This window comes from Agelaius phoeniceus, chromosome 6, assembly GCF_051311805.1.
Source record: "Agelaius phoeniceus isolate bAgePho1 chromosome 6, bAgePho1.hap1, whole genome shotgun sequence".
Taxonomy (NCBI): domain Eukaryota; kingdom Metazoa; phylum Chordata; class Aves; order Passeriformes; family Icteridae; genus Agelaius; species Agelaius phoeniceus.
In genome coordinates this window covers 18,197,839-18,217,576 of record NC_135270.1, presented here as the reverse complement: position 1 = coordinate 18,217,576, position 19,738 = coordinate 18,197,839, and the positions used below count along the sequence as shown (strand labels likewise).

The 19,738-nt window shown below is 38.3% G+C and overlaps 1 protein-coding gene across 1 annotated transcript in view; it reads left to right on the top strand.

The window, feature by feature from the left end:
- Window positions 1-10,866, top strand: part of MUC2 (mucin 2, oligomeric mucus/gel-forming) — a 59,046-nt gene extending 48,180 nt beyond the window's left edge. Inside the window, exons 46-61 of the mRNA XM_077180551.1 lie at window positions 512-759; window positions 1,865-2,048; window positions 2,169-2,373; window positions 3,014-3,198; window positions 3,840-3,906; window positions 4,228-4,328; window positions 4,488-4,519; window positions 4,694-4,868; window positions 5,487-5,591; window positions 6,187-6,227; window positions 6,844-6,966; window positions 7,422-7,520; window positions 8,181-8,309; window positions 9,027-9,066; window positions 9,346-9,475; window positions 10,578-10,866. Of these exons, the coding sequence (XP_077036666.1) occupies window positions 512-759; window positions 1,865-2,048; window positions 2,169-2,373; window positions 3,014-3,198; window positions 3,840-3,906; window positions 4,228-4,328; window positions 4,488-4,519; window positions 4,694-4,868; window positions 5,487-5,591; window positions 6,187-6,227; window positions 6,844-6,966; window positions 7,422-7,520; window positions 8,181-8,309; window positions 9,027-9,066; window positions 9,346-9,475; window positions 10,578-10,773 (2,060 nt within the window). The 3' untranslated portion in view covers window positions 10,774-10,866. The remainder of the gene's footprint in view (window positions 1-511; window positions 760-1,864; window positions 2,049-2,168; window positions 2,374-3,013; window positions 3,199-3,839; window positions 3,907-4,227; window positions 4,329-4,487; window positions 4,520-4,693; window positions 4,869-5,486; window positions 5,592-6,186; window positions 6,228-6,843; window positions 6,967-7,421; window positions 7,521-8,180; window positions 8,310-9,026; window positions 9,067-9,345; window positions 9,476-10,577) is intronic.
- Window positions 10,867-19,738: the final 8,872 nt, after the last annotated feature.

Here is a 19,738-nt window from a genome sequence, read left to right as displayed (position 1 = left end):
ATACTATTGTCAAGACCAACAATATTTATCAGGGAACAAGTATCGTGCAAAGCTGTGACTCACTCTTCTAGTGTTGGTTAGAATGCTCTGTTGATTCTTTTTAGCTAATTGAGTGATTGGCTTAAGTTGCCATTATCTCTACATAACTGTTGTGTTAGTAGAGTAAATTGGTCTTCCAAAGAAGGATTTAAATGTCCAGATGCAGATATTTATAGGCTAGAAGCACACATATATTTGTTACTTGTTCAGTCTATTGGTAAAGATATATCTATGGTACAGTTAATCTTATTCTCAGTTGTCTGTCATTAATGTCAGATGAACTACGCATTGAAAGTGCCTGGTTTTTATTGATGACTTCTAGCTAATGAGCTCATGCATTGACATATACACTTCATTAAAATTAAAATGCCCAAAGTTCACTGAGATGTTTCCCACATCTACAGATTTTGCTTGTAGTCTGATATGATTTTGTACATTGCCATAAGAGCCTAACTTAACTATTTTTTTTTAGGCTACTGCACTGGCTGGGGAGATCCACATTACATGACTTTTGATGGACTGTACTACAGCTATCAAGGGAATTGTACATATGTCCTTGTGGAAGAGATCAATAAGAAAGTTGACAACTTTGGTGTCTACATTGATAACTACCATTGTGATGCACGGGATGTGGTGTCCTGTCCTCGAACGCTCATTGTGAGACATGAGACTCAGGAAGTGAGGCTAACAACAGCAAAACCAAATACTCTACAAGTAGAGGTACTATTGATTTCTTGATTCAGATATTAATACTGCATCAACAGGATCATTATATTCATAAGGTTTGGGAAAAAATAATGTGTGTTTTAGATTCAGTAACAGTTTAGATTATAAAATTAGACTGCTTCAGAGGACTCCAAAGCATTTTTTTATTCTGATTCTGGGGAGAAAAAATTCTACAACTTCCTGTCTTTTTAATTTCAAATCTTTGCAGATCTCTCCTAAATACACAAGTATGGACAAATTGCTAAGAGTTAAAGATATAAAATAAGTTAATTTATAATTAACAATAATGTAACAAAGAAGAACAACGTGGAATGGGAGGAAATAATGTAAGGTAGATATAACAAAAAAGTGCTGGCCTGAAGCATTTTTTAAAAGTACCATTAGTAGCTTTGACTTGTGTCACCTTTTTAGTTTTTCAGAGTAGGACACTTATATTTTTATTCCACTGATAAATGTGATGCCAAGGTTTTTGGGCTTCAAAATTACTGAGAAGTGTTTGGGGCTCTTAGCTTTTTAATGTTTGTTTGGTTTATTTTTGTACATTACTGTGTGAGAATATTACATGTTAGGTTGCAACATATTGTTGAAAATTTACAACATTTAGACCTCTTTTTTCTCCAAAGCAAAGAAATCTCTGCTGAGTGAAAGTAGTAGTAGTAGTTTCACAGGTATATCATGGCTACTGTATTAAAATAAATAATACAGTTTAGTCTTATTTCTGTTATTTAAGTTTCCTATAAGCACATTCCCTTTATGCCCAGAAACCTAAAACTTTATACCATATGAATTTATACCATTTTATATTCCACTTTCATCAGGAGTTGTTGATGCCATAGTCACTCTAATAAGTCTGTTGAGTGTTAGGATGTATCTGGTTTAAACATTGAATAACCTCATTTGTCATAGGTTAATGGACTTTTTGTGGCTCAGAGAAGAAAAGTTTGACTTTCCAGTAACAAAGGAAACACAGGAACATTTGTTACAAATTAAAAGGATATTATTTACCTTTACATTCTCTCTGCAAAACAAAGGAACAATGAATTGTTTTGAAAAGTCAACCCAAATTTATGCCTCTTTTCTGTTTTGCTTTATTTATTAGGTGACAGTAAACAACCAGCTCGTGGCTTTGCCTTACAAGAAGTTTGGTGTGAGCATCTACGAGTCAGGCATAAATCGTGTTGTGGAAATTCCTGAGCTGAAAATGAATGTGACCTACAATGGCTTGTCCTTTTCTATCAGAATGCCCTACAGCCTGTTTGGCAACAATACCCAGGGACAGTGTGGTAAGGCTCACTGTTCCAATTTTTGCACTCTCAAAAAACCAGTGACTGCCCTGATGCAAAGATGAATGGTATTTCCTAGCAAATCTGTGAGTGAATTCTTTCTCCCCGTACCACCCTTAGGTACCTGCAATAACAACACGGCAGATGACTGCATGCTGCCAAATGGAAACATTGCAGAAAACTGTGAAACCATGGCAGATCATTGGCAAGTTGTTGATCCTTCCAAACCACAGTGCTCTCCAGGCCTAGTTCCTACAGGTTCACCTAGCACAACACCAACACAGCCTTGCAAAGAATCATCCATCTGCGAGCTTCTTTTGGGAAGGTAACAATCCTCTCAGTTTTACAAGCCTTTGGTCTTTGATTTAAATGGAAATTTTAGGATTAGTTTACCAGTGGAAAGTGTCTCTAGCTGTTTCTCCATTTCTTGTATCTTTATGATTTGCTTCTACTCCTTTCACTTTTTCTGGTTATTATTTTTTGCTGACACTTTCTTTCAACCCTCTGGCTGCCATATTAACCTTTGTTGATGTTCCCATATTATTCTACACTCTCTGCCCTACCCTGTCCCATGTTCTTGCCTTTTCCCACATTTACTTAGCAGAAAACAGAGTCCAACTGAAAACAGAAATCTTAATTTTTAGCACACCATGTCAGAAATGAAAAAGATAAAAAATCAAAATTGCTTTAAAGAGATAGCACATGGTTGCACCCAATAATATACAACTCCTGGACTCAAAATGTTGGTGTCAAAGTGTTTTATAGGTGAGGGAAGAATATTTTAAGTTATGTTGGAAGGTTACTATCTGGATAAGTGCTCTTAGCACAAATCTCTCATCAATAGTCCACATCCACATCTCCTTAATCTCTCGTGTCCACTGTTGCCACATCATAACATGTTAAGCACATTGAAAAAAGATATGAATCATTCAGTAACAAATAACGATAAATATTTCTGTTTCTAGTGTGTTCAAGCCATGCCATGCATTTGTCCAGCCTGAGAAGTACTATGCAGCCTGTGTTTTTGATAGCTGTGTACTTCCCAACCTAGACCTGGAATGCTCAAGTCTGCAGATCTATGCTGCCACCTGTGCTGATCAAGGCGTGTGCATTGACTGGAGGAAACACACCAATGGTGTATGCTGTAAGTATCTGGAAAAAAAAAATTCATCTTGAATTATTAAGGAAGATTATGTGGAACTGTTTCAGCAGTAATGTCATACTGCTTTCAGACTAATGAAGACACCAATAAATCATAGCACCTGCTCTCCTTAAGTAATTTTGCAGTAACATTTTTAACAAGGGAAATGATAAATTGGCCTGCAAAAATATACATGTATTGACTGTGCCAGAAACATCTGTATCAGTACACACTTTTTTTGTATGCAGGCAGCTCTATGCTTTGCAGGCATCAGCAGATCACTCTCTATTTGGTGACGTGTACATTAGTTTTCATCTGTAGTAAGAGCACAAAGGGAAGGATGACACTCCCTTTTGAGAAGTTGTGCAAAAGAGACTAAAACTATGCAAAAAATTGTAGTCAAGATGTAGACTCCTGGCTTTATCACCTTAGTGTAAAGTACAGTATTATATCTCTATGGCTAAATTGCACAAAATTATTCCATTTAGAGACATAAGTCTATCTGGGATATTTCCTCTTTACTTCTCAAGATTGTCATAGATAAATAGGAAAATGAAAAACAGTGTTTAAGTTCTTGGCATAAGGTCATGGGGCTTTTATATGATATTGTTACTGAGCTGTTCCTCCTTTTTGTTCTTCCATTCCAGCTCATGAATGTCCTTCAGGTAAAGAATACAGAGCATGTGGTCCTATTAAAGAGACGACCTGCAAATCAAGGTAAAAAATTCCTTCACAGTTAGTTATAGCTTGTACAACTATTCAGTCATATCTAATGCACAGGTGAATGAGCAAAATTAACCTCCTCTCATGTCTTAAACTGATAGTCAAATTCATTAGCACTATTCTGTTGACCCTAAATCTGGGTGCCTGAACTGTTTCTGTTTCTGTTGTTTGGCTATATCAAACCGACACTGCAAACCCCAATCACAAATGTGCAGATCATTTGCCACTGTATTTTCAGTGAAAGGTTGTTTTGCATAATCCTCCTGTATGTGCTTATGACATTAATGGCCTTTCTCTGAACATTTTGTCTTACAGAGGACAGAATGAGACATCAACTAAACAAGTGGAAGGCTGTTTCTGTCCTAATGGAACCATGCTGTATGACTCTGGTGTGGATGTCTGCGTGAAAACTTGTGGTGAGTTTTACTGCTTCACTTGGATGCATGATTGTTTCCTCTTTGTTTCCCTTCATGTATACAACAAAGATTTGACTGTATGCAGTGCTCATACAATGTATAGGAGAGATGCCTCCTGTTATATGACTGGTAATGGAAATTTATTTTGGTATTTTCCAGGCTGTGTTGGAGTGGATATGATACCAAGAGAGGTATGATGCTGTATGCTTTTGGATTTCAAGTAGAAGTTTGGGTGGGGAGAGGAGAGTGGTTTCCACTGGTACAATCTTGTTTTGTCATCTCTTTACTTTGTATTCCTGGTTTTAATTTTGTTCCTTTTAATTGGTTACTATGCAATCACTTATTTTATTGTTTTTCAATGGCAGTTTGGAGAAAAGTTTACAGTGGACTGTCAGGACTGCATTTGCCTGGAAGGAGAACATGGCATTGTATGTGAGCCTCATGTATGTGATCAAAAGAAGGTCACTTGTGATGGAGAAGGCTTCTATGAGGTCACTGAAGTCAATCCTAAAGACTCCTGCTGCCCTCTTTTCACTTGCAGTGAGTTTATACTCTTGTTTCTAGTCTTTCTATACCTCTTGGAAATGGAAAGGAAAAGAGACTGAACTACCTTAGTACCAGAGATCTACAGCAGGGAGTCACAAAATGGTATCTTTTCTCATGCTTTTAAAAATCAACTTGCCCAGTGCTAGGGAAAATACATTTTAATATTGCAATGATTCAGTATAACTGAATTTACAGTTATGGGACTCAACATAACTAAAGCTATAGTTATTGTGTTCAGGGCCACATTTTATTTAAGCAAAATGCAGAGAGATTATGGAATTCTCTGTGTATTTTCATTTTCCAGCAGTTGCCTAAAATCATGGAGAGAGTAGGAGTTGTTCCCTACTTTTTTGCATAGAATGGTGATACTTTATTAACACAGCATAATTGCACAGTAGAAAAAAATTCATAAACTAATACAGTACCCCATATCCAGTGCCTGGATTTATGAGGAAAAACGTGTTCCCTATCTGCAATTTGTTTTTTTTTTGAAGAGGATCTGGACTGTTTCCTAGCAATAGAAAGTTCATCCTAAGTGCTTTGGTAGGTGCTTATTTCTAGTAGCTGTGAATGAATGTATTTTCTAGCTTATGATTTTTTTGTTTTCCTCAGAATGCAATACAAGCTTGTGCACAGCTAAAGCCCCCAAGTGCTCACTGGGATTTGAAGTTCATTCTTATATTCCCAGTGGTCAGTGCTGTCCTGTATACCAATGTGGTAAGTCCCTTGGAAATACATTACAAAGATTAGCCTTATCGTTTTATTTATTACATAATTTAGCATTACAATTAAGACTATGCAATAGCCTTTTGAAAGAGGTGTTAAACACAATCAGATTCTACAAATTCAATACTATTAAAATTGGTTATTAGTGCTATAGTTATGAAACTAGGAAATCAGATACAGCTCAGGTGACTCAAGTTCAATTTCCTGCTTATAAATACATGTAAGAACAGCTACAGAATTAACTGGGATGATGGTCTCAGCTTAATCTAGCAAAGTCCCTAGAAGCATCCCCAGTAGAAGACAGATTTGCAGTTCTTGCTAACTGAAACAAGGAAGTACTTGTATCAGTTAAGTGGACATTCTTGGCTACGAACTGTATTGCATATTTTGGGACAAATCTTTTTTCCTTCTTGCACATGCAGTATTAGTTTTTATACTTTATACATGTCCTATCTGCTACCAGAACTGGGGAATAACCATATGAATTGTGATTCATTGTGGAAGAAATGAGTTGGATTAAAGTGGGTTGAAGACATTTTTTATTCATTTTTCCTATCTAAACTTTTAACTCCTTGCTTATTAACAGTTCCCAAGGGAGTTTGCGTACACGAGAATGCTGAGTTCTTGGTAAGTTCTGTTTCAATAGTCTTCAAAAATGCTTAAAAGACCATTAGTATACTTGATCAGAAGTGCTATGAAAAGGTTTATCCAATACAATAAATATTTTATAAATTTTTGCCGGGAGTTTATCAATTTCACAAAGCCTAAATATTTTTTGGAAAGTTTCCTGGAAACTTTTCAAAAGGAAAGAAATTGAAGAGCTGCATTTATGTCAGTACCATAGAGGAATTTGGGTTAAGTGTGCTGGCATTTAAAAAAGTCAGTCCACATTTACTGTCAGCACATTATTGCAGTTTTAATTTTCAAAAATTAAAAAACATACAAGTAAGTATTATTCTAACCAAATTTAGATTTCTAATTCTCTTGGGTTTAGTAATTGTACCTTTTCTTTTAATATCAGAGTTTGTCATTGATATACAGGACTTCAATAAAGACACATTAAATTATATTCAGTATTTTAAATGTTGTCTTCTTAAATGACTAGCCAAATAGCTATCCAGTTGTCTTTATCTGATTTGTTTCCTTTTCCATTGCTTCATTTGCAGATTTTAAAAAAAATAATAAATGTCTGTTTAAACATGTAATAACTCATTAATATGTGGGTTTTTCTTAAAATATGTAGCCCAACTCCTCAGTCTTTGTTGACAAGTGCCAGAATTGTGTCTGCACAAATGATGTTAACGTCAGCACTCAACTGAATATCATCTCCTGTGAGCGTGTCCCCTGCAACACATACTGTCAACCAGTAAGTGGCAAACTTAAAGAAAAAAAAGACCCCAAAATATCCCTATATGTGAACTCCAGTTTGATCAATGAGTGGTATTAAGCAAAGGACAGGGAGTTGAAACCCAGAGATCAACTCCAGCATGGATATCAACTGTTCTTTGAGCAATCTACTGCCTGAGATTAACTGGGTAACTGTCAGCATTTAGTTCACTGGTAGAATTAGCTGGGAAATTTCTGTAGACCACCTTGTGGAGTAATATTTAATTACTATGCGCTTTTATTCTAGTGCTTTAATTTATTCCATTTATAACCTGCTTGTATCACTTGTCTCCTGTTGTCTCCTGTTGGTTTGGAACACAAAAAGGCACAAATTTAGAGTGCACTTCAAAGCATAATCAATTGATGGATTCATATGTTTTCACTTATTTCTCAAAAATTGTAGTGCTATTGTTTTTAATTACTTTTAATTTCTAGGGATATGAACTTAAACCAGTGAAAGGTGAATGCTGTGGAAAATGTGTGCAGACCAAGTGTATTATACAGACAGCAGACAGTTCTGAACTCATCTTGAGTGTAAGTATGCGCTATGTCTTTCTCCAGTTCTCCATCAAATCTGTAAAGTTTCCAGTTCCAAAACAGGAACATCTCTTTGCCAGAGACAAGGCTTTAGTATAAATTTGCACCTGTAAGATCAAAATCTCAAAACCTAGCTACAATTTTTTCACCTGAAAGTAGGTGTCATGAAATAAAATTATCTGTAAGGCCCTTCCTGGAATAAGAAATCCAATACCATTGGAAGGGGTTTTCTTCCAGTGTCTGGAAGCTTCAGCTTTTCTATGTTATTTGATTTCTGTATGCTGAAAAACACTATTAAAGCATGCATATGAAACAATTATATTGCCCTAGTACGATGAAGGTTTAGAGTCTTTCTTAATTAATATAAAACAGTCTAGCTTTTTGAAGGCAAAATCCATTGGCATGGATGATTTTGTTAAAGTACTCCATGTACTTTAGAGACATTTTTCTCTCTCTCTCAAGGAAAATACCATATAAAACTGAAATTCTCTCAGTGTAGGGCATATTGCAATACATGTCATGATCTGTATCCCAAATGGCTGTTAACCTAAAAATAATTGACTAGGAAACAAGATGAAGGTTATTATCAGAGGGCAATAAAATTTCTGTCTGAGCTCCCTTCAGCTTTCCTTATTACATTTTGAATTTTACTTGCAGCCTGGAGACTTTAAAAATGATCCTCACAACAACTGCACCATTTATAGCTGTGTAAATGTCCATGACCAGCTTATTGCTTCCACATCTGAGATTACCTGTCCAGCATTCAATGAGGACAGCTGCAAACCTGTAAGTAAAAATGGAAAATTTACCCTCTACTCCATACATAGATTACTTAATTTTATTTCAGCCATCTAACTAACAACAATAGTAAAATTTAGTTTTGATGGCCTTTAATCATAATTTCTCAGTCCTTAGGGCAGAAGTTCTAGATGCATCCATGCACAGCCCTATAGAGTATATAAAATAAGATACCTGGGTGAGAATTCAAGGTTTATAATTGGTAGCTGTCTCTCAGTAGCCAAAATACTGGTCAGCACCAAGATACTGAATCTTAGCTGACTGCTGTGTTTGGGGTTCTGTCTCAACAAGAACCAGGTTTCCTTGAATGTTAAAACACAAGCTGTTCAGTCAGTAAGTAGATTGCCAGTAACACTGTGCATAGTCCCCATTCAAATACAGAGGACTCTGAGAAACCATTTGTTTGAATTGCTTCTGACCAAAAATTACATGATGTTAACTGTAGACTTCCTTCAAAGAATTGTTTGTATTTTCACAGTCCTTTTTCACTTTCCTTTTTCAAATTCCTTTGTAATTTGATAAATTTCAAGTCGGGAAGAGGCTGTTGTTATCTTTGGTTATTTAGATCAATGTTACAGTACAATAACCAGTTTTCACTGTTATTTACAGCCACTGAAGAATTGCTCTCCTCAGTTTTTGGCCTTAGTGACTTTTTAATATAGAAAAATAATATAATGTAATTTTTTTTTTTCTTTTTTATTTTAGGGAACTATTTCATTCTTACCTAATGGTTGTTGCAGAACATGTAAGTATGCCAGTGTATCTGAATCAACAATACAGAGAATGAATTGTCTTCTTAAATCAGCCCATTTTCCCGATAAATTTGTATTTAAATAGATACTTCTACATTTATATTTGTCATTCCAAGACTTCACTGTCCGATCTCTCTGGAGAAGTTTAAACTGAAGCAGAAAGAGCACTTAAGGCAATTCTTTGAGTGCACTAGTGAAGCCCAGGGAATGCTGAGGTGCGAGGGACTTCTGGACCTATTTCACTGAAAGTATTTTCTGCTCTTTCCCTGTAGGTGCCCCTCTGGACAGCAGCACACCGTGCTCTGTGCGCCACAGAAAAGACTTTATCGTCTACAATGGCTGCCGCTCCGTGGACAGAGTTGACATGACTGAATGTGAAGGAACATGTGGAACGTTCTCGCTGTAAGTAAACTCACCAGACAATGAGATTTAAGCCCTGGTGGCACTGAGCTTGTTTATATAAAAGGAACAATAAATAGTAGACTACACAATGGTAGAAGACCTGGAACTATCTGCTTCATTAATCATGGACATAAAATCATGGAATCTGTGACCAACGAGCTGATTTGTCATAATACAAAGCAGAAAAGTGCATTAAATTGGCTTGGGATTCATTCAGCTCTGATAAGGCCTATTCATCCATTATGAGCTGGCTTTGTGTCAGACCACCTAGGCTAGAAATCGTCACAAAAGAACATGGATTATTTCCTGTAATGAGAATGAGCCCAGAGAGCAGCCAGACTTGGCAACTGGAAGTGGAAAAGCTGCTTCTCAATAGTTAACAGCTTAAATGAAATACACATACATCTTTCAAAGGAAGATTCAAATATGCACAATTTTTATGCAGTGAAGAAATGAGAGGTCGCTTGAGTTGTGGTGTTAGTAGAGTAACTTGAGTACATTTTTCTCTGAAATGAGAGAATATATTAAAAATTGGTTATAAGGAAGTGGTTAGTAGGACATCTGGTAGTGAGCTACTAAAACACTGGAAAAACAGCTCTAGCTCTCCAAAGAAACTGTCACTTACTGCCTATCACTAAGCTTGCCACAGTGCACCTTGCATGGATGAAAACTAATCTTTAGTATCACATGGAACTCTGAGAAGCCAGGGAGTTTATTAGTATTTTGAAATTCCTGATCATCTAGGGTCTTCTTGTGGTTTCTTCTACCAAATACAAGAAAAAAGATGGATCTTGTCACAGTTTATAGCCTGATATTGACAGATTCTTCAGGTTAGGAATGGTGCTTAGGAAGCTGATGAACACAAGATTGCAAAAAATATTTTGCAGTGAGATGGGAACAGAAAGAGCTGCTGCTTCCCCTTCGTGTTAACACTGCCCTGATTAGGTTAGGCATTTTATAATCACTGCTCTGTCAGATGAGTTTAGCACTTCCATTAGCCACAACTGTGGCTCTTCTCAACAGGAGTTCTGTACCTGATTCCACCCTCTCCTGTATGTTGGCTTCTGGCACTTAGTAACATTGCCATTTCGCATGTTGACAGATACTCTGCTGAGGCCAATTCTATGGACCACACCTGCTCCTGCTGCAGAGAAACAAGCACCACTGAGAAGCACGTGGTTCTGAAATGCCCTGGTGGGCATGCAGTGTCACACAAGTACATCTACGTGGAGAGCTGCAGCTGTCAAGACACAGAATGCCAGAGGCCAGTGTCCAATGAGCTGCAAGGAAGTAAATGACAAGGCGACCACTCTGAACAGGATCAAGAGAGACATCAGCTTAACATCAAAATGAAGGCAAAAAACCCCTCTGGCATTATTAACTGGAATTATTAATTATTGACCACTTTTGAACTTCATTTTTCCCAGTAACTGCATCCTGCTTTTTCTCTAATTATCTTTTGTGCCCTATTTATTCGTGCACAAAATAAGAACACAAATTTGTATTCTTACAAGTGCACAACCTCTTGTGTCCTTTCCAAATTCTCTGACTGATTAAAAGCACATCTCAAAAAGCATGGCTTTTGTACTTATTTTTATACAGTCTTGATGAGTTTGAGTTTGAAGAGAGAAGAAAAGTTCTTTTCCAAGTTATAGGAAGCCAAGCGGTTTCCTAAATTTTTGGGGTATCTAGTCCTGGCTTCTTAAAAGCTGATCACATTGTGCTGTTCAGAAGACCCAATCTATAAGGTGGGAGAGAAGATGATGCTCTCTGCCAAAATAAAGGCAAAGATGAATAATGATCACCAAATTATTCAGATGACTTGGAGAAACTTTAGTTCATCACCAGAACTTACTTTAGCAGGGCTCTGTACGTTAGAACTGTCTCAGTTCATTGCAATTATGTATTTTCACTAAAGAAGTAGTCCCTCAGCTATATGAAGATCACTCACAGTGCTTTCAGGATGTACAATTACTACCATAGTAAGAGCTCTCCAAATTCTAACATTTGCAAAACAGATGTCCATCACTAAGCTAAGTAATCCTAGGCTTCCTCTGCAGAAAATGGAAAGCAATAGCCATTTTTGACATTTATTTGTCTCTCAACAAAGGACAAATCTAAAGGAGTGCCTGTTTATCTTATTGTAAGGGGAGCTGAAACAGGTAACTGGAAGATGTTCATTTCTCTTGAATCATCTTAGAGTACAATGAGGGTAAACCACATCTGTTGTAGTGGAAAAAAAAAGAAAAGCTTTTGGTTTATTTTATATCCATTAATGAAATCTTTATTGGCAATAGCCAACCTCAATACTCGCATCTTTGCTCCCTGAAGGATTGGTGGCACCATTTTTTGCTACTATCAAATGTACTTCAGCTTAAAAGGCAGATAAGATTTCTGCCTTTTTATAAGACTGATAAGGAGGTGCAGAAAATGAAACTCCGTATTTTTTTTCAGCATTAAAAAGCTCTGATTGGAAAGCAGATTTCTCTGGAGTTGGAGAGGTAGCTGATCTAACAAGAAGGAAGTTTTGTCAGTTTACAGAGCAAGCTGCAGATTAAATGAAGCCCAGATTCTGCTTTAGTACAGGTTTCTAAGGATTTCTTTCTCTACATTCGTTGTAAGATGTGACTGAGCGTTTTCTCCCAGGGCACATACAAAGTCACTCTCCTCTGTGAACTCTTTGTTATCCAAAAATTTCTATGCTGACACTAGAACCATATATTTCCTTGAGCTTTTTGCAGAAACTGCTTTTATCAAAATCCATTGACATTTAGCTGTCTTTGAGATTTTTATTTTTGCAGTTAAATTTGACTGAAGTCAGCAAATAATTTCTGGACACAGATACAAGGTGTGATCAAATCTGCCTTGTTTCCTATGAAAAAGAGATAAAATATTACTAGTCAGTAATGAATTTTGCTCCACACTGTATTTACATTGAAATATAAAATCTTCCTTGTTTCATTTATTTTTCATTAGGTCTGTAGTTTGCACAGGCTCTTTCTGTCCCTTCTAGTGATGGGCAAACTGCTTCTTAATAAGGAATTCTAAAGATCCTGAATTAAAGTCAGTAAGGCTGCAGATTTTGGCTTCACCACTGCAGGGCAGTCTATGGCTGAGAATGTAAAGTCACTTCATACCAAAAAAGCAATTGCCTCGAAAGGGAGTTTTTATTTCATCATGTAGAGGGCTTTATTTCTGAGAATAATGAAATTTCTCTCTCCCCACAGACATTTATATGCTCTTAGTAAGCACTGGAAAGACAATTATTCTGAGAGGAATTTACATGCAAGGTGTTATTTGTAACAGTGCTCTGGGTTATGGCAGCCCTCTCAGTTTTGGTGCTGGGTCAGTGCTGCCCATAAGCAGGTTCACAAGCACACAATGTCAGAGAATTCTTACTTACAAGTTCTTGGCAGTTCCAGGTCACACTGCACATGCCAAACCTCCCCTCCCTTCTGCACTCTTAGTCACCTTAGAACTTAGTGGTTCAGTTTGCACCTGCATTTCCAGTGGAACTGGATGACACAGTTGAACAGATGAAACTTTCTCCAGAGGAGAAATCCACTGATAGTACTTGGGAGAGAAAGGAAGAAAAGAAACTTTTAACTGTGTATCCCTACAAAAAGTAGTAGTGGTAGTGAGCAGCACTTTTGCTTCCTTCCACTATCCCTCTTGGAAGGAAATTGAGATCTGTATTATCTGATCCCAGGAAGCATTTTTTTTCTTAAGCAAGAGCTGTTTGGTCTGCAGGCCACAAGACGAGATTCTTCTGAAAAATCCTGAGGAAAATGAGGAAAAAACCCCGAGAAAAAAAAACAAAAAACCTGAGGAAGTGTTTCTCATCATCCTCTCTGAAAGGGTGATATCAGCACATTAGGGACTCAGGAGATTGTGGAACCTTCTGATCCCATTGTCTTCTAGGCAGGACCTACCACAAAGGACCCTGGCAGCTCCATAGAAAGCATTAGTGCTGGAAGGGAGTGGGCTTGACTCTCTCTGTCCTCAAAGAATGACTCCATTCTCCAGGAACTGCCTTGTCTTTTGGAGTCTAGCAAAAAGAAAGCAGTAGCAAGAACATATGTCTTGTCTCTTTGCCTGAGTCCTGTGTTCATCTCAAGGAGAGGAGTCCAAGGACTGGAGTCCAAGTAGGACTTCCAGTCACACAGCCTTTGAAGGTGCCAAAACCCAAGGTCTGAGCTCCTGCTGTCTAAGATCACATGGATTTCATTCCCACTTGTAGTCTTCTCATCCAAGACAATTGGAATCTCAAACAATTTACTTGTAGCTACCTAGAGATGCACTGGAAACTCAGTGTTGTTCATAGGATTCTTCAGCAACACAGTGAGAACTTCCATCTGCAGTTATAAAGGAGTTCACAGAAGATTTGCTCATAAAGAGAGCACAGTTTTTTTATGAAGCATTACTGGGTATGTGTTTTGAGAACACCAGAGACAGAAAGGAAAATACTTGTTAGCAATATGGAAAAATCACTGCTGCTATCTGAGGTGAGGCAGATGGGATTCAGAAAGAGAGGGGAAAACGCATGCAAACCAAGAAGAATTCTTCCCAAAATAATACAAGGTAGGGGTTTCTGATCTAATAACTACCTTGTCTTCTGATCTAACTATGTTCTTTAATAGTATTATTTTGTTCTGTGGAAGGGGTAAGATAAAATTTTCAGTGTGTTTACCATTTAAGTGTACTTTGCTAAACCACACTTCACTGAACTAAGCACATGCAACTCTGCACATAAGCCCCAGTGAAAGGACTTTAGCAAAGGCAAAGCCCTAAGTAAATAATCCTGCAGTTACTGTGCTTGTTATATACTGTTGCACTTGTCTGGAAAAGCAAACTGAGATACCGGGAAAAGACAAAATAGACTTACAAACTCTGAGATCACAGAAAAGAACATTCTTGTAGTTTTAGGTCTGACAAAAATGAAATACATTTAAATAACTGCAACATTGATATACAATTTCTGAAATTTCACCTCCCAGTGGAAGCTGTGAGGGGTAGGGCAGTATTTTAAGGCAGAAAAAGTTCTTAAAGTTGAGCAGCCCTCTCCAGGGCCAAATTTCCAAAATTAACTCACTCTTTTCAGGCTGCCACAAACACCCCCTGTTCTTAACTGGCAACCTCCTAGACTAAGGTCCAAACATGTCCAAGCAGGTTACCTAAGCCATATTTCCATCATAATAGGAAAATCCCTTAAGTTAATTTTCAGCATCATGCTTCTAAAATCTGTTCTGTACAAACTGTATTCCCCTTTAATGTTTCAATTTTTCAGCACTCTTACATAAAATGCTTGAATTCTTTTCACAAACTAGTCTCTAGAACAGTAAAAATCACCACTGTGATGTTTTCATTACCTTAATACTTTGAAAAAACTCAAGCAGAGAGAAAGTATGGCAGAGCTGGCACTGAGAAGGCACACCTGTGCTGCATGCAGCTTTCCTTTAAGCAGTAACAAAAGGCAACAGTGATCAAGGAATGTGGCTTTACACAGTGCCTGTGACCTGACACAGCAGTTACATTTCAATAGCCTGTCCATTTGGACTAGTGTAGCTGAGCATTTCTTGCCTTTTTTTTTTTGCAGAATCTATGGGATCTGAATGATCATTCTTCTCCTTAAAAGTACAGGAAGTCTGAGCAAAACGTAAGGGCAGGTAGTTCTTGGGTGGCTAATTCTACCCTCCACACAAAAACCCCTAGGCCAAGGTTGCCTAGATTCCCACCTTAACTTGTTTTCTGCCCCATCTCTTAGCCTTTCTTTTGGCTTGCAGTCACTTTCAGTCATGGTGGACATGGTTACTGGGTATGTATTTCATGTAGTTTCAAGGTTATAGAAGCTTCAGTATTAAGCGTGCAGTGGCCTCTTCTGAATTATCTTGGCACCCAGGAAAATAGACATTGCTTTTTAAAAAGAGGTAGAATCTGCTCTAGTCTAAACCCCATAAAGGTTTTAAATATTAAAGCAGAAAATTCATATGCTTCCCTTTATTCTGCTACCCCATATTTTTCCACCAGGAAGGCTGGTTAAAGTAAAACCTTTCAAGTAGAAAATCTCTGGGGCCCAACCTCCTGATGAGATGACTTTCTACGCAGGGAGTCTCTCTTATGTGAGGAAGTGCCAATAGGTCAGAAAGACCTGTGTACATGAACACCAATCAGCCGTGTCATTACTCCTTGTATGTGGATTTTGAAAGATCTACATCTTAAAGAAAAACAGAAAAGAGCAGTGGACTTATTCCTTGCAAACAGGAATAACTAATGTCCTTGATTTGTTCTCAAAAAGTCAAGGAGCCCTATGGCAAGATGAGAGGTTAAGAAGCTTTGTGTCCATTCTAAGGCAAAGTTAAGAAAACATTCAACCACCTCCTACTAAAATTGAAATACTGAAGGCATTTGTCATGTATTTTAATGGACAATTAATGGCATTCCCTCCTTTCCCACTGCCTGCCACTGCCTTATATTTAATGACATCTGTTTCAAACTGTGTGGTAGACAGAAATCTGGTAGATCAAACAAATCTTTAATGTAACTTTCCTAAATTCTGTGATATCATGCAAAGGATTAAAAAGGATAATTCATGTTGTTCTTGAATTCTACTGGCAATTACTGATTGTTATAACTACCAGTTATGTAAAATATTTTGCCAAAATCACTTTGGATGTTTTTTATCATGTGGATTATTGGCATAAACTGCCTGACAAATGAAATGTTTTCCTAGCTAATATTACTTTGTTAACGGAGCACACATATTTTCTCTAGGGTTATTTTCTAGGCAGTGCTTGTAAAACACTGTCTTATAATGGATATTCATTTCAAGAAGCAGTACCAGTTTTGTCTGAAATTAATTGCGTAGTTAGAAGATTTCCAAGCTCAACATCCCAGTCTTGAACTGACTCAGGATGGCCATAACTCCTTACAGCACATATGGAATCATCATACCCTTTTGACAGAAGGATATGATGCAAACACAACTGCCAGACTTTAGTACAGTGACTCGCTACGAAGGGCACTGATCCACCAGATGCCTCCTGCTTGAGTGTGTCTTTTACCAAGTTTGTAGCAAAAATATATTTTTGTGAGTCATCGGTGTATTACATTAGCTTCATGATGGCTTATCTTCAGTGAGTCAGTGGTGATAAAGAAACTGAGTTAATATTTACCTATTGTATTTACTAAAATCACATACCCTTTAATGGCAAATGATCCATGAAATGGGCTGTAAAGTGGCCAAGAGGAATTGTTCTTTTTGCTAATACAGCTGCAGAAGAGGGAAGGCCTCTTATCCTGCAGGGTCCAATAAAGGGAAGAGTTATTAGTCCCAGTTTGTCACTGCGGGGGGAATAGTTGTAACTTGCGTGCCAATAGCAATGATTCAGTGGTAGGTGATCAACACAGCCTGTAAGCTCCCTGTCAGTCTGCATTTCCTTCTGAAAAGCTTCCATGTATTTCTCCTGAAAACCTCAGTGTTTCCATGCTTGAATATAAAAACTTAATTTGAATGCAAATATCCTTCCCCTGTCAGTAGCCCTGAAATCACTGCAGAAGATTGAAGCAACCAGTGATTTCTAAGGAGGGTAGCCCGCAGTATCCGTGGAGAAGCCAGAAGCAGCAGCTCTGGTTAGTCATTGACAGAAACTCTGCTCCCCAAGAAATGGCAAAGGAATGGCACAAATGACAGAGCAGACAAGCAGAGGTAAGAAAATGGCTAGGTACAGAGCAACAGGACTGGGTTTCCCATTTCTCTGAGTAGAGTTTTGCTCTTGCTTTTCTCTGGGCAGGATCCCAGATGACTGATACTACTATCTCTGCTGACTAGAGCATAAGTGAATGTTGGTTCAATGAATCATTTGTTTTATTCTGTCTTTTCCTTGAAAAGTTTTAACGTGCTGTTCATGTTCTTCCCAGGCCCCTAAGTGTTAAGTGGGGCTTACAGGGGGAAATCACGCCTAACTCATTCCTCCTGCCCATCCTCCCATTACCTTGAATCACCCCACACAATGTAGAACACAAAGGGCTGGAAGTTGCAGACTATGTCTTTGTCATCAAAGAACTACTCCAACCTGAAGGGTATCCTTGGCAAGTAGTTATTACATGGTTCCTGCTGCTTTTGTGCAGCTCAGTGGGAAGGGGGCTTTTTCCAGAGTCAAGAATCATACTCCTAGAGTTCTTCCTTCTACTCTCATACCAAAATGAATTAAATAGGTACTTAGGTTTCTTGGGTGGGAATGCGAAAGGACGAGGACAGTGACTGAAGAAATATGGACTTCATCTCAGTAGAGTTCTGCATTTGGATTTTGACACTATCATTGATTTTGGAAAATTAATGTATTCCAGCTATCCACCTTTACTTCATCTAAGCTCTCTTAGTCTGTATCTGTGGTCTACTGACCTATATGCTTTTCCTTCTGGGCTTCACAGCCCTTCCCCACATTTGCCATTAGCCTTGTTCTGTGGCCTGAACAGGAACTCAGTACAAACATTACCAGGAGAATCTGTTGTATTTGAGTGTATTTCACTGACTCAATTTCAGATTGTCCTCATATTTCAAATGTCATATTCTCATGGTTAAGTTTATCTACTAGATATTCTCCTAACTTACTTTGTACCTATTTGGACAGAGATCAGGAGGGAAGATGTGCTGTGATTAAAAGGAAAAGTAGCAGCAGTCCATGACTTCCATCACCAGTGCCATAAAGCCTGCTGGTTCTGTATTCCAGCCAAAATGGCAGGGCTTCAAGAACTACCTTCCAGTAGTGCCCTGCCTCCAGTGCGACTGACAATGGAATTAATGGGACAGTGGCAAAGGGGTAACACGAACTCATGTTTCATGTCCTGCACAATGCTCACACATGCTGGTGCAGACTTTTCTTTAGAGAAGGGCAGCAGCAAATCTTCATCTGGCAGATGCTGTCACCTGTGATTCTGCAAAGCACCGTGTGCCTGTGTAGGCCAGCTTTGGGACACTCCACTTTGGCAATAGCACAAAGTCTGGCAAAGCTGTGAGCAGGACCCTGTTCCCAAGGCTCAGCTTGGTGCCTGCCAACCAGATAAAAGGCATTCATATTCATATTTCCCAATGGGTGCATGGGCAGGCTTGACCTGAGGCCTTGCAAGAAAGGGCAAAACTTGCAAGAAAGGGCCACCTTAAACTGTATCTGTGCCCATTAACTACTGCCAATCATTTTGCTGTTTTCCCAAAGGGAATGGAGCAGCCGAAAGCCTGGCAATGTCTGTTATCCAGGTTTGATTTTCTGGGAGTAGGTGAGAAGGTTCCTCTCTTTTCAGGAGCAGTTCCCCCATGGCACAGATGAGGAAAAGAAATGCAAGGTCAGTTTGTGTCAACAAAGCAAGTAAATTTCCAGAAGGGACTCTAAAATCACTGATATCAAAATATCCTTGTTGGGTGTCCTACAAGGGGCTGTAGAGCTCATGACTTAACTCACTGAACCTTTTATGGGTATGTGGTATAGGGTTTAATGTACTTTGAGAGCACCAGGGGACTCTTTTGCAGCAGTGTAATCTAGGTGGTGAAGGAATAAACTGTGGTCTACATTATGATGGGACTTGGACACTGCTCCCTTATGATGTTTGGAGAATCCACCACTTCTGTGTCCATAAAGAATAAATTAAATCGTATTTGTGCAGTTGAGGTGAGAATTTTTACACCTTTGGTTTTGTTTCTGGTCTACTGAAGCAGTAAATCTGGCCTTTTTTTGTAAAATATTTTGACTACACTTCTTAAGGGACAGTGCCTCCTGACAAAAGATTTTGTTCTAAATAAACCATACATTATGCTTGACCTGATAATACTTTTTGCTCTGTTTAGAAGTCGCCATTAAAGCTGGTAGAGGCAACAACACATTTGCTTGTGCTGGGGGATTCTGCTGATGTGCAAGACAGAGAAAAACTCTGAAAGAGGTCAGTGATGGCTGTAACTAATCAGATGTTATAAAAAAACCCCAAAAAACTATTGCTGCCAAAGAAATAGCAACTGTAGGAGGAGGGTGAGGGAACCTATTTTCAAAGGAGGAAACAGACAGCTCTCTGTCCCCATAAAGCAATGAAGAACTGGATACCTGTCCTGTCTGAGAGAGAGGAGGTTTCTGGGTGCTAATAATGAATGACTGAAAGAAAATTTAATGAAGCTCCACCTTTCAGGGACCCTGCCATCAGTGTTTTGTTCTCATGCCAAACTCCTGGACTATAAAAATCTGCCTATAAGCCAAGAAAAAACACTTCCCTGAAAGGATT